At 37.7% G+C, this 14282-nt stretch overlaps 1 protein-coding gene across 1 annotated transcript in view; it reads left to right on the top strand.

Moving 5' to 3' along the window:
• Positions 1-14282, top strand: part of thsd7ba (thrombospondin, type I, domain containing 7Ba) — a 142426-nt gene that overhangs the window by 100574 nt on the left and 27570 nt on the right. Inside the window, exons 13-14 of the mRNA XM_053328594.1 lie at positions 3829-4095; positions 5447-5625. Coding sequence (XP_053184569.1) covers positions 3829-4095; positions 5447-5625 — 446 coding nt within the window. The remainder of the gene's footprint in view (positions 1-3828; positions 4096-5446; positions 5626-14282) is intronic.

Genomic DNA, 14282 nt, shown 5'->3' with positions numbered 1-14282 from the left:
GCACACACTTGAGTATGTTGCACAAAGCGTTCACTGGCTCTGTTCTGTTGGGACAAGCATGATTAATTTTACCCACCAACAAAAGAAAAAAAAACACTTTCAAAGTGATGTGAGCATAAAAACAATATAATACCAGCTGTTACTGGTACATACAGTAGGTTATAGCCTGCTGGTTTCCAGATCATGTAACTTTTGAAAGAAGGAATAACACATTTTTCAGTCTTCACAACCACTGAAATGTTTCTCACAGATAAATCTTTCAGTGGTTTTATAACAAAAGTAAAACAAACTTGAACTTGTGCTCAATTAGGTGTCATAAAAGTAACTACAAAAACTTTACTCATAAAAACCGACCACTGTGGCCATGGGTTCAGATAAAATATAGCTTTAAGTCTACACATTTGGTTTCAGCATTTTTTTTCTTTGGTCACTTGTGTTATTGTGGTTCACTTTCATTAAAGCAACAGTTGTGTACTAAAATCTAAAAAAAAACCAAAAAGCTATTCTAAACATCATCAGTCAATGACTCAAAGGACAGTGAGAGTCAGTCATGGTGAACTTAAATATTTCAAAGACATTTTGAGACTTTGAGATTTTGACATCTTGTCAAGGAAACTGTGGAAATTCAAAAATGGAACAATTGAATTTGAACACCTTTGCAAAATGGTGAAATAGAAAAATATGTCAAAGATATGCTTTGATCTGCCAGTCTATCCACTTGCAGTAGCTTGGATTGTCTTTTTCTATTACATGCTATGAACTGAATGCATCTCCTGCATAAGGGCTCAGGCTCTTATCAAATGCTGTATTTGGTTAGTGTTGACGTGAACATGAAGAGGCAATGACAGTGACAGTGACATTTTTTTTTTTAAACAATGTAATAAAGCAAGACTAATGAGTTGATGACAGGAGGATATTCATAGCTTCACAACAGAGCAACATATCTGTCTTATATGAAACTATTCAATAATGGGAAGCAGACAATCAATCATAAGGAAGATTTTGAGCAGTTGGACAGCTTGACAGGTTTTATCTGTTACTTGTCCAGATATTAAAAGTAAGTCTGAGAGGAACACATGCCTTCCAGCTGCTATGTCGCACTCCTGCTCACACTATTAATACTCATCAGATTTAATGGACAGGTCTAATTATATGAAGCGAACTGTAACCCTGAAGTGAACTGTATTGAAAGTGTACTTCTAATAGCCATAATAGGCATGTAGGTATTTAGCTTGAAATAGAAAACGTATATTTTCACGTTCATTAGACAAAGACCTTGGAGCTGGTGTTTTCAGACATATGTTATATTTTAAGAGGGAAAAAATAAATGCTAAAACAAGTGCTGACAATCCATGATGCATTTCTCAGTCCATTTTGTTTCTATATTCATTGATTGTTGATGATGACATGATGGTTTCCAGAAGAGTCACAATGGCCCTTGATCTCACAGAGAAAACTTGGCAACAGTTTCTTCACTGAAGAAGGCCTCATTAGATCCAATTGCAACTCAGCCATAAGACATGTTTTGTTTTGAGTAAGGCAGAGTTTTGTGTAAAAGAGATCTCACTCTGTTGTAAAACTGTTATGTCAAAAGGCGTTGTGAGAAATATGAAATTATTAAATTAATTCAATTGAGACTATTCCGACACTAAAAACACTAAAAAGAGAATTACAGCACTTAATCACAAAATCACTCCTGAGTTGAACGTCACTGACTAATGATATAAAAGTATCTGTGCTCTGTTCATTCCTCTGCTATTGTCAGCCCCTCGAATCAAAGATTGATTATTTTGGTCATTAATTATAAACAGCAACCGCTGTGTGTCTGGTGAAAAGTCTTAGATGAAAAAGAGAGAAGAGGGAATAAATGTGCATCAGGAGAAAAAAAACTAACTTGTCTTACTCTCTCTATTCCTCTCTCAGCTGCAGCAGTTTTCACTGCTTTTGGTCCTCATGGTAAAGCACAAAATCTGTATATATGCCATGGCTCAAAATGGCCCATTTACACACAGTTTACATACAAAAGGTTTAAAATATGGCACATGTATTTCAATAAAGCTATATTTGTATTTGTTTTATACATTCCATTTTGTTTAACACTTACCTAGGTCTAACCCCTTTTGTGATTTTACACAGACATTAAGTATACACTACTCTAATATGAGGCTTCTAAATTATAGTTAAATATGACTGCAAATAGCACTAATCATTCCCCAGGGGTCATTGAAAATGCTTTTTGAATATGTATCACACAGGGAAAGTGCTTCCTTGCCACTGGTCATGGAATATTTTTGACTGATTGGCTCTTATGCGTTATGTTAGTTTCCTCTAAAGAGGAAATGATTTGTGTTTAAAAAATGGTGTACTGTTGGGCTAAAACCACATGAGACTTGTGGTTAAATTACTACATCTGACATGAAGCATTTCTTGGCAACACGAGCAAGTGACTGAATAAGCCATTGAATGCTTTACTGATATTGTACTCATACTGTAGATCATACGATACCTTTCACTTAGAGGTCCTTTGGAGAATCAGAAGAGGGAGATGATGTGATAATGATGCACCTGTCGATGACTCCACAATAATGTAGGGTGCTATTGTGTGCAAATAAAAATCATTAGTAGCCCACTGATATTAATAACTTTGTGAAATTTTACGAGATGCAGAATAGCGCCTCTGCAGAATAAACACAGGGGAACAATGGTGCAGTCAAGATGGCAGCGGCAAACAGGCATTTATTAATCTCGTATCATGCCTTTAGTGGTTCATAACATATCAGGTATGGCATTAATCAGCAGATGCTCTGGTTCAAGATTTTTGAAATTAAAGCATATCATAAAATGACAACAACTGCTGAAAAGACGAAAGCTGTATTTACTTTTTAAGAAATGGTGTTATAAAATAGCTTTTTTTTAAATTGTCAAATGCAGTGACAAGAGTTGCTTGAGCATATAGTCATAAATGTGCACAAAATATATTAAGCTGATGAGCCCAGTAGTATGCAAGTTTAGCTGCAGACAGATATGCCTGGCGGATATAATAATAACTTCTTTTAACATATTTCCCTGCAGCATGGACCATTTGAAATATTAATCATGAGCGGCTTGTTACTGCAAATTGGAAGTATGTTTCGGTCATAAAATCTACATCTACTGTAAATTCACATATAGTTGTCATCTCTATTAGTGGAATAAGATCCAATTACACAAATTGTCTTCATCATCTACAGAGAATTATGTTTGGACGACCGGGCTGGATTTTGGATTAAGTGTGGGTGAAAATAATGAAAACGTAAGCCAAGTTGTACATTTCAAAACCAGCAGCTCTCCAAGTTGAAATTGTACCAGTGATCTTATCAACTAAAAACAAGCCTGTCACCAAAATAGATTACAGACAGCACAGTCACAAAAAATCACATAACATTCTTTGCTGCACTTAAGCCTAGGTAGACTTTTCATCCACAGTTGCAATCATACACAATTACAATTTACACTCATTTTTGCTAACATACTTTCATTGAAATATTAAGAAAGCATTTTGAATCATATGGAATTAATGACCAAAATTACAGCATTGTTATTATTTGAATATTTTTTTATATTCAATATAAAATATGGTATATTTTTCCAATAATGTGTTTTTCAGAGCTCTTTCTTTGTAAATTGAGTGTTCTTTTACTCTCCATCAACTGATGTTTAAATCAAAACATAAACCTTTTGATTCATGTATTCCAACCATGAAGAAAGTTAGCTTCAAGCCCAATTCATAAACTGTTTGTGACCCACTCAGTTCAAAGTAACCAATCATTTCATCCGTCTTATGTCTAGGTCGCAGTAAAAAGAAGGAGCACTGCCTGAAAGAGGGGCTGTACCCACTGGAGGAGACAGAAGCTTGTCCCTGTGATGACTTTTTGTCCCAACCTTATGGGAACTGGTCTGCTTGCATCCTCCCTGATCCTTCAGCTTCGGGATCCCTGCAGAGTTGGATGAGCCACCAGGAGGTAAAGGAGTGTGGCCAAGGTCTACGCTACAGAGTTGTGGCCTGCATTGACCAGCAGGGAAACCCAGTCAACCCCACACTATGTACAGACACAGGTAGGACTCACAAACATTGCAGGAAAGAACTTTTACTGCTATAACACGATGTCCTTTAATAACCCCGCAACACCTGATTATCAAAATTGTTGCATTTCACTCATACAACCTGATGTTGTGTTCATGGAAGTCCATTTCCAGTTGGGAGCGTTGTGTTGTTTTGCCCTAATCAATCATAGTGAGTGACCTATTCCTCTCACTGTCATTTCCATTTAACAAGGAATCTGCGGTAGTCGTTGCTAGGAGTGATTTTTACATTGATCAGAGAAATACAATTTAACAGAGTAAGTCAACAAACATGTAATTATACGGTTGCCCTTATCCTTGTTATTTTCTGTCACTATTTTTCATGGATTTAGCTGAGTAGCCAATGTTGCCTCGCCCCTTCTTGATCCCCCTAAACTCAACTCTTGAGGCCTTTTAACATTTTAACATTTATTTGATTATGGTATTGATGATGCTGTCTAGTTCCAGCATTTTCTTACTTTAATAATCATTTTAAAAACTTTCTCTTCTACCTTTTCACCTCCTTCAGAATCGTACCAAGACTCTTTTGAGTCACTGTCCTTCACTGCTTGAATGTCTTGCTTCGTTTGTACTGTAGGTCACTTTAAATAAAAACACAAAATGTAAAAATGTAAATGTTAGATTGAAAGTTTCTCCAACCTAGCCATTAGTGAGTGCAGCAGCAGACTTATTACGTGAATCGGTGAACAATCTCAAATGTGGGTGATGATTCAAAGTTCTGACATTGTATTGAGGTCAAAGATTTTTGTGACAAGCACATCCAAAAAACATTTCTCATATTATCAAGTATTGAATCACTTAAATTACCAAGCATTTTTATTCAAATCTTGATGATCTGATTAGAATAAATGATCAAGTCTGTTATGTTTTATTTGGATTAGATGAACCCTAATTCATTACATTTTTACTTAACTAAAAGCAAAACTTTCAGTACTTTCCAATGTATAGACTAGATGTTAGTTGTTGGCCTGACAGTTGAAAGCATTACTTAGGTTGGTGGTTGAAATACTTGTGTATTCGAATCTTTCATTTTAATGATAATGAAGTTAAGCAGACACCGCAAACAAACAAGAGTAGAAAACAGAGTCATTGTATAGGGTAAAAACCCTCAATCAGTTCCACTATGCTGTGTTGGCACAGTGTAGGAATGAGACACTCATTAGTCAGATAATTAGCTCTGGGTGTAACAGTGAGCTAGTCCAAGATCTGGCAGAGCACAAGCCAGTGGTATGGCTGTCGGATGTTATTAATGTGATCCACACTGCAACCGCTGACCAAGTCTGACTCAGGCCTCCCCCTCATGTCTGCCAATGTTCAATTTCAGGATACATGGTGGAGGTTTGCCATATTCCCTGCCCTCTAGACTGTAAGCTCAGCGACTGGTCGGCCTGGTCAATATGCAGTGCATCCTGTGGCAGTGGGTTGAAGATCAGATCCAAGTGGCTCAGGGAGAAAGCTTTCAACGGGGGTCGCCCATGCCCCAAACTTGATTTGAAGAACCAGGTAAGATGTGTGCCACCGCTTGCATATATACATACAATCCTGCAGCACATGCATATACATATATTTATGTACCTTTGTATGTTTTTTTATTTGTTTTTTGTTTGTTTTCTGTCTTCTTGTACCTTTGTCTTTCATTTCTTATCTAGTGGTTCTGTGTTACTTGAATACTTTCTGGTTTGAATTCTCAGTACGAATTGTTAATGTGCTATGAATTCTTACTGTTTGTTAGTAGTAGTTTGTATTGTTTTACCCGAAGGAGTCTGAAGGGAGAGTTAGTGTGGGTGGGGATAAAAGCATAATATGATATGATACAGGCTGTACTGCATTTGTTTTACTTTTATTTGTCCCATGTCTGTATTTGTTTAAATAATATTCAAGTAACTGTTACTGTGAGACACAATCAGTCACACAGAGATGTTCTTTAGAGCCATTTAGAGCCATTCTCTGACATTTTTTCTCATTAACAGTTTATGGATGTTAGAATAATGTATTTTGATTTTCATGAGTAGACGCAGCAGAAACAAGCAAACACGGTTGACCTCATCATCCATCTACATTGTTCTGCTGTCACTTCTTCCTGGACGTGATTATGTTTAGGGACACATATAATAAAATACAGATGAGGGCAATCTATACTGTGAGTCCACTATGTTCACCACCATTGTACATGTAAATGGAATGGTGGATGTCAAATTAGTTAATGCTGATAGTGTCCACACAACTCCATGTTTTACAGAGCTATACAGCGTTCTTTTACTGGGAACATTAGTGTGATGCAGTAGTTTGCATCTTAATCTTTAAAACACCTCTTGTTTGCTTTTTGAAAATATATGTCCTCTTGCACATATGGTGTCGCAAGCCCCAGTGTTCACATAAATATACAAAGGAGTTGTTGCATTTCTGCTCACATTTCAATGACAAGGTTTATTACCCATAAGCCAGTGGGACTCTTGGGTGACCTGCTCATTTTCTGGTGTCTTCAGTCAGACCAAATCATTTTCCTTGCGAGACATGCCCTTTCATTGACATCAAAACAGGGCGATCTTAAATAACAAAAAGAAAGGGTGGAAGAGAGAGGGAGAAGTGGACAGATGGGGGCTCTTGATATCCCATAGTCTGGTTTTATCCGTAGCGCTGAATATTTTGTGACAGCACATCTCTCCAGGGGTCATGGTTTAAAGAGGGGAAGTGTTTTATGAATGCCGTCTGTATGCTTCAGTGGGCTTGAAAGGACACTTTAGTTTGTAGAGGTCAGTATGGAGATGAGGCACGGCTGTGAGAATAATATTCCAGTGTGTTCCAGTGGAGATTTGTGTACAGATGGTTAAGTGCCCACTAACACGGTCTGTATGGCCCCTGTTGTAATGCCCCGTAATAACCCTCACCACTGAAATAAGAGCTTACTGTTGCCGGTGCCCTCATGGATTTATCCTAGGGGTAGACTAGGGCTCATGGTTAACAATATCAAATTGGCCATTAAAAGAGTAGTACATCTGTCTGAGGTGTGGGTGGAGAGATATCGTAGTTCAATAGGTGTGGAGCTGTACGCGGTCACTTCTCCCTGATGTTATATTAAACAAGGAAACTCCTGGCTTGTCACAAGTGACTTCTTCACATGAGTTCAGAAAGGGGCCACACATCACAATCTAGCCTTAATACTTACATTTGGCCCTTACCACTTTATTTAGTCTCTGTTAGGTGTAGTGTGACAAAGAATATTCACTTTCCAAATGGCTGCCCCCCTCTGTCTCACAAACACTTGCTCACTCGCCCACTATGAACTAGACTCTAGCCAAAGTCTGGCCTCACTCCCACCAGCAGATGTTTCCCCTCGAGCACCGGCCAGAAGTGACTGGCTTGACAGAAATGAAATATACAGTGCACCGAAACTCATCCTCTCATCACATGGTTGAGTGAGCAAAAAAGATAGGGAGAGAGAGATTGTGTGTGTGTGTGTGTGTGTGTGTGTGTGTGTGTGTGTGTGTGTGTGTGTGTGTGTGTGTGTGTGTGTGTGTGTGTGTGTGTGTGTGTGTGTGTGTGTGTGTGTGTGTGTGTCACCATGAAAATAATGAGCAAAAATGGCCACAATGTTGAACAGACTGTGTAGGAGTTTGGGTGTAAAGTAAACTGTAACTGTGCTGAGGATGAGGAAGTCTGTAAGATTTTCAGTGTTGGCGAAATGGGATTGAGCGAATGTGTATATTGAGATGATTATTTCATGCATCAAGTGTTGAAGTTGGACGATAATCAAGAAATTACTTTCAATTGAATGTCACTAATTATAGAAATGTTTTCAATAATGTATATTAAAATAATGTACCAAAAAATTAATTTTCCTCCTGACATATTCAGTATGATTCCTTAGATCATTGCATTCAAAGTGAGTATATGTGATGGATCTTCACTTCACTTCATTGATTTTTTTTCACTTTTTATAAAAGTGACTTTCTACTTTTTACTCTAAATTATATATCACTACTTTTAAAATTAACACTCAGAACAATAAAATGCCTGTTAATATCCAAATACTGATAAAGTGGTAGATCTTAAGACATTGATCTTATACCACAGCTACATTTGTAGCCCGTGTCTGAATATAAGATACCCGAAGATACTTCTACAGAGAGCTCCCAGCTGTCAAAGCAAGGCTTCCCGAGAAACACACAAATTGGATCTATAATTACAGGAGACATTTGAATTTCATCATAACTCCCACGAGTGTTTTCCGCCAAATGCTGAGATATCAAGTGGTGTATGCACAATGCCCATAAAATAGAACAGTAATGTCTTGACTGTCTGCCAGCCTCTGTGCCAGTCAGATAGTTATTTTTCATTTTATTAATGCCTTAGGGCTCCACTATCCACTGTGCCCCCCCCCCCCCCCCCCCACCACCATCCTACGGAGAAACATTCTTCCTGACCACCTCCAACGCTGCCATATGTTTTGTGTGTGTGATGAGAGGTGTATGTGTGTGAGAGAGGTCTATGCGTGTATAAGACAGGTGCTTTTTGGTTTGTGTGGATGAAAAGTAGGCATTGGACACTGAGAAAATACAACTAGCATTATCTGCTTGTCACTTTTGTTAAAGTTAACTCCAGTATTATGCAACAGAAATTTCAAGTTTCCACACTGTTAATATTGAGTTTGTTGTTCCATTTTTGTGCTTTTGTGTATTTAGTGTTGTTTTTTTTCTAGATTTTCTTTATCCCAGCAGGTGGAACTTCCATACAAGTTGTTTTTTTAATAATCGTGTAGCATTGTGTTGTATTGATAAATTAATCATTTTCACACACCATACTGTCTATTTTATTAATTGGTTTTGTGTGAAGCAATTCACCACTGTTCCACTACATATACTGTATGTCTGTCCTTAGAATATCACCTCCTGCTGTGACTGTTAAACCCTAATTTCTGTAGAATCACAGCCTCCAATTTGCAGAATACAAAAAACCCCACTAATTATTCCATTTGTGCATTTGGTGTGTTGATGTGCCTGTTGCAAGCGCAGGTCAAAGAGGAAATTACACAAGGTTTGTTGTTTGAGATTTTATGCCTTGATTTTCTCTGTTCCATTGATGGCTTTTGTGTTGTGAATGCCACATATACAGAGAGAATATGCTTTGATTTGAAAATAAAGACCCTTTTAATTAGCGATGTGGCTGTTTGTGCCTTGATGCAGCCTCTCTTGTAAATGTATTTCTAATTAGTAGTTTGGGTAAATTCTATTCCTTGTTCTAAACTCTATAGCTGAGTATTGTATTGTCAGATAACATTAATTTTAAAAGGGGCATATTATGTGTTTTGTGATTTTCTGTTGTTTAGATAATGTTACGATGTCAGATATCTATGTATGGTAAACATTGTCAAAGTTCCAAAACTTGAAGTTAACTTGAGTAGGAATGCTGCCTGCACGTCAAAAGCACAAGCTTAAATTGTCTTTAATCCTGAATGCTTCATTTGCAACGGTTTCCTTTACCTTCATGATGAGCCTGTGTCAACTCATCACGCATAATCGTCCATCTGTTACATAGCCTTGTTTTGTTAAGGTTATTGCTAAGACTTTTCTATGTGTTGTTTGCATTGTCCACTCTAATATTTTGGCTCAGATTCCAGCACAGATGTACCTGAGAAGTTGTCATTTTTCAGTTTGTTTCATGGTTTGTTACCTCCTAAGGGATTGGCCAATCAGAAGAGATTGGGCTCCCTAGGAGGAGGGGTTTAAAGTGCCAGAAGCTAAGACTGCCTGTTTCACTCAGAGGGTTGTGTAAAGAGTCAGTATTTAAATTAAATGAGGACATTTTTTTGAGCTGCAAATCATGTAAAGATATTCTGTTTGAACACCAAATTAAAAATATAGATCTGTAAATGTGCATAATATGTCCCCTTTGAAGGAATATAATTATTAGTGCTTGATATTTAACCCCCTTTCATTTACAAATCACATGGGTTTGGAGGTTTCAACATTGATGTTTAGTAATCATTGATAAAGCTTCAGGCTGACAACTCAAGTGATGCTCACACCTGACATACTGTGTGCAAATATTAGCAGTGCATATGCAATGCACCTCTTACAATCTATTGACACTGTCTACTTCTATTTTCTCCATCTAGTTACTGATGCACTTCAATTGCCATTAGCAAGCTTTCATGCCAACTGCCTCATCATGCCACTTCAGGATAGATTTATTGAGGAAATAATCATCATCAATAATCATTTGGTGCTTTCATGTCTTGATTGGATGTTTGACTGGTTCAGCTGGGTGCTACTTGGCACATGTAAGTAAACTGTGAGGCTGCTGGTGATCATGAAGCTTTTCTGGTGTGCTTGTTTAGAAGAGCAGCCAAGACATGGCTGTTCTTTTGTTGTTGTTTTTTTACCTCCCAGGCAGATCTGCTTGACTTAGCCCCTGCTGGTTTGGTGCTACTCATGTTTCAACTGGTGTACATTTGGAATACTCATATTAGGACTTGGTTGGTTTTGAGGTATCAGTGTTTCCCATGATGTTGTTGGCATTGTTTTGGAGAGATTCCTCTTGGCTTAGTAAATTGGGGTTACTACTACGTTATATGGGCATATTGGTTGTAAATACCTTTCATATTATATCTCTTGATATCTCTTGACTGTTCACTCATCACACATTGATGTATGGGTCAGTTTGCTTTGCTCTTTATATACCATAAATTAGATCTCCATATTAATGTATGTCTAATTTATGTGTAATTTGTGTCTTGTGCTTGTAATTCGAATAAGTATGAATAATAAGTAATACACTATTGTGTACTATTGTGTTGGATGCCTGCCTATTTAAGAGGCTAAGACAAAATGCACTCTACAGCTGTAACTCAAAGATATAAGCTTACATTTTTGTATTCAAGTGCAGTTTTCTTTCTCCACTCAACAAGTAAATTTAGCATTTTATATTATGAAAAAGACAAACTATGTATTCTGAAGAGCTGAAACCCAGAAATTACATTTTGGAGCGTCACTTTCTTTGCATCAACTCCCTTCTAGCAACCCAGATGGTCCACAATATAATTATATTTTCCAAATCTCTCCCTTTACATTTCAGTCTTGTATCAGATGATTGTTTTAACATGTTTCCTGTTATACCAGTAAGGTTCATCATTGTGTAATCAAGATGAAATAAATAGTATTAGTCAAAGAGAGAGATGATAGAGCTACCAGTTAGTAGAAAAGAATGCAAGACAAAAGGGCTTGCATGTGGCGAGCAGGTGCCATAATGAGTATGAATTGTCTTGTTACATTTCTCATTGTTAATCAGAGCGCTGTCATTTAAATAGAAGTTGTTCATTTGAACTGTGAAAGAGTGGTATTGCTCTGACAGGAGGGACATTTTTTGTATATGTGAAAAAGATCTTTCCTCATAGCCAGTGCAGAGTTAAGTGCTTTTGAAATGTCTCCGCTAATGCAATCCTCTCTTGTTGAACTATGTCCTGGTAATAGATTACAAAGTAAATGAGAAGAGGAGATTATTTCAGAGCAGAAAATAGAACTTGATGGCCATATCATTTGTGTAATTATGGAAAAGCAGGGCATTGGCCTGCAGTAGAGCCAGTACAGTGGCGGGTTGATGTTCGACATACATTTTGCAAGGCCTTTGGTTCATTGGTGTGTTTGGTAATAGTAATATAATTATAAAACAGCAGGAGAGAGAACGTATGATATGTAAACAAACTCTATAGTCAATAAAGAAGTTACACTGTCTTACACTGATAACATGGGAAAATAATGCGTCTTGTCCAAGGACACATTTTAATGCAATTATTGTTCAATAATCAACTATGCTGTAGATAGATAGTAATATATGTTATTGTTGAATTTCTGCCAGGAGAATTGGACCGAGCTCTCCGTAGGTTTTGCTTGCCATAAAATTAAGTGTTGGGGGACAAAATCCACAGTCCCCATTTTATGAATTATCTAAATATGATATGAGGCTTTAGCTTATTGCTTATTATTGTTGTTATTGTGCTTGTTTGTATGTCTCTTTCTCCCCTCTCACCCTCCCTCTTTCTCTCTCAACCCAACTGGTCAAGGCAGATGGCCGCCCACCTAGTGCTTGAGATTTCTTTCCCATTAAAGGGGAGCCGCTGTCACCAAGTGCTTGCTCAAGGGGGAATGTTTGGTCTTGTAAAATAAAGAGTATGTGGAAAGTGCCCTAAGATAATGCCTTCAGTGTTTTGATGATAAATAAATAAAATTGAATTGACTGAATAGCTGTTTGAGTTAGTCAAATAAAGCGGATATCTTCCATGATTAGTCTTTTTGGTTGAAAAAGAAAATAAAATGTATTGTGCCTGAACAGGTAGTGTTTTTCTTTTCAGCTGCAGTAGAAGGATTATATCACTACACTAAAAAGAAAGTAACTTTGAAATACATTGACTTGATTTGACTTATTTGGACAGCTTGAGTCTCATATCATCCTCAAATAAATGTTAAGTATATTTCACACAGAGGGAGGGATGTGGATTTTGTCCCCATCACTTACATTGAAAGTGCGTTGTGACGGGATCTCTTAACGGCCAGTATGAACAGAAAGAATGTTAATTTGGTTGTTTGTACAGAAAACATATTCATTTTTGCACAATGTGCTACATTAATAATCACATTACTACATGTATTGTCAGTTGAGTGTGGGGCAATTGATTCCAATTCCCTGTTGTTCAGTGTCATCTTATCTTCGCTAGCAAAAATAGATGTATTTCCTAGAGAGACAGTCATCCTATAATGGTTGCATTATTTGTTGGCACATTCTTACTTATTATGTCATGATTATATTTGAGAGATCACATGGGAATAGATCCTGCTGTGTTTTTCAGACAAGCCATTGTTTTCTAACTCACCCATGGACCTGCTGACAGTGATAGCACAGTCTATTTGAAGTTATAGTCACACAGTGACAGAGAGATTTATAGGAGAGAGAGAAAGAGCTCCTCTTTAAGGCTTTCTGTCCCATGAGACCAAGATGATGCTGCAGATGGCTGCTTCGGTGTGTTGGTGTGCATTCATTTTTTTTGTTTGTAAACTCAGTGCTTTGCTACAGTACTCAGTGTTCTTTCACCAAAGAAGAGCTCACAAACATTGGGGAAACAATTTCTGTGGATTTATTTCCCAAACGTGCCGTCCCATCTGTGGAATTACTGGACATTTTGGTCAAAGGTGCACTCACCTCTGTTCATGCAGTGAAACACCAGAGAAGAGGGAAACATGCCAGTCTGCTTGTGCATCTCTGTAGACGTGGATTGTGCGCTCCATTACCAGCAATATTTCTCTCTAACGTGCAATCAGTGTGCAACAAACTAGATCCAGCTACTGGTGGGGAGGAACAGAGCCTTTCTTCATCTTCTGTTTTGTGCTTCACGGAAGCTTGGCTGTGTGGATCGATACTGGAGTTTGCGCTGCAGCTGGCAGGCTTCCAGCTGTTCAGAGCACATCATGACACATAGCTAACCAGCAAAGTGAAAGGTGTTTTTATAATAACACTGACTGATTCAAAGATGTGAGTGTTTCTACCGCACTGTTCACCTGTTCTGGCAACTCTTTTCATCAACTGTAAGTCCACTGTTGAGTATTCTTCATTCATTCTGGTCGGTGTTTACATACAGTACCACCACAAGCCCACATGCAGGATGCTCACCAACCAGATACTGTTTGTGGAGCGAAAAAACCACTGCTGCGTTCCAAATCTCTCTACTAATTTTTATTTTTAGTACATTCTGCAGCTGCCCCTATAAAATATGTGCTGTTGCATTCAATACACATACAATTGGGACAATCTACTTCATCTGTCATTATGACTTCAGTCATTGCACTGTTAATGTGCTGTCATTGGTTTCTGCTGTCTCAACCTTCTGCTGCACAGAGGATCGTGGGTCACAATATAGCCAGAAAACCATGCTTGTTTGCATACTGCAGAATGCAACCTGATGTAGTAGGACATCCTGGTACTTTTTGCATACTGTATTTGACATACTATGTACTGGGACTTTTTTTTTGTTTTGATTAATATGTTTATTATTAGGTAAAGCACAGCAGAAACCAATGTCATATTTACATTGAGCATCACATCACATCAGTATAACTAGTAGTAAATTACAGCATAAGCACATTGATACACTAGAAATACTTTTATAGCCC

The sequence above is a fragment of the Scomber japonicus genome, chromosome 11, assembly GCF_027409825.1.
Source record: "Scomber japonicus isolate fScoJap1 chromosome 11, fScoJap1.pri, whole genome shotgun sequence".
NCBI lineage: Eukaryota > Metazoa > Chordata > Actinopteri > Scombriformes > Scombridae > Scomber > Scomber japonicus.
This window is presented reverse-complemented; position numbering and strand designations above follow the sequence as displayed.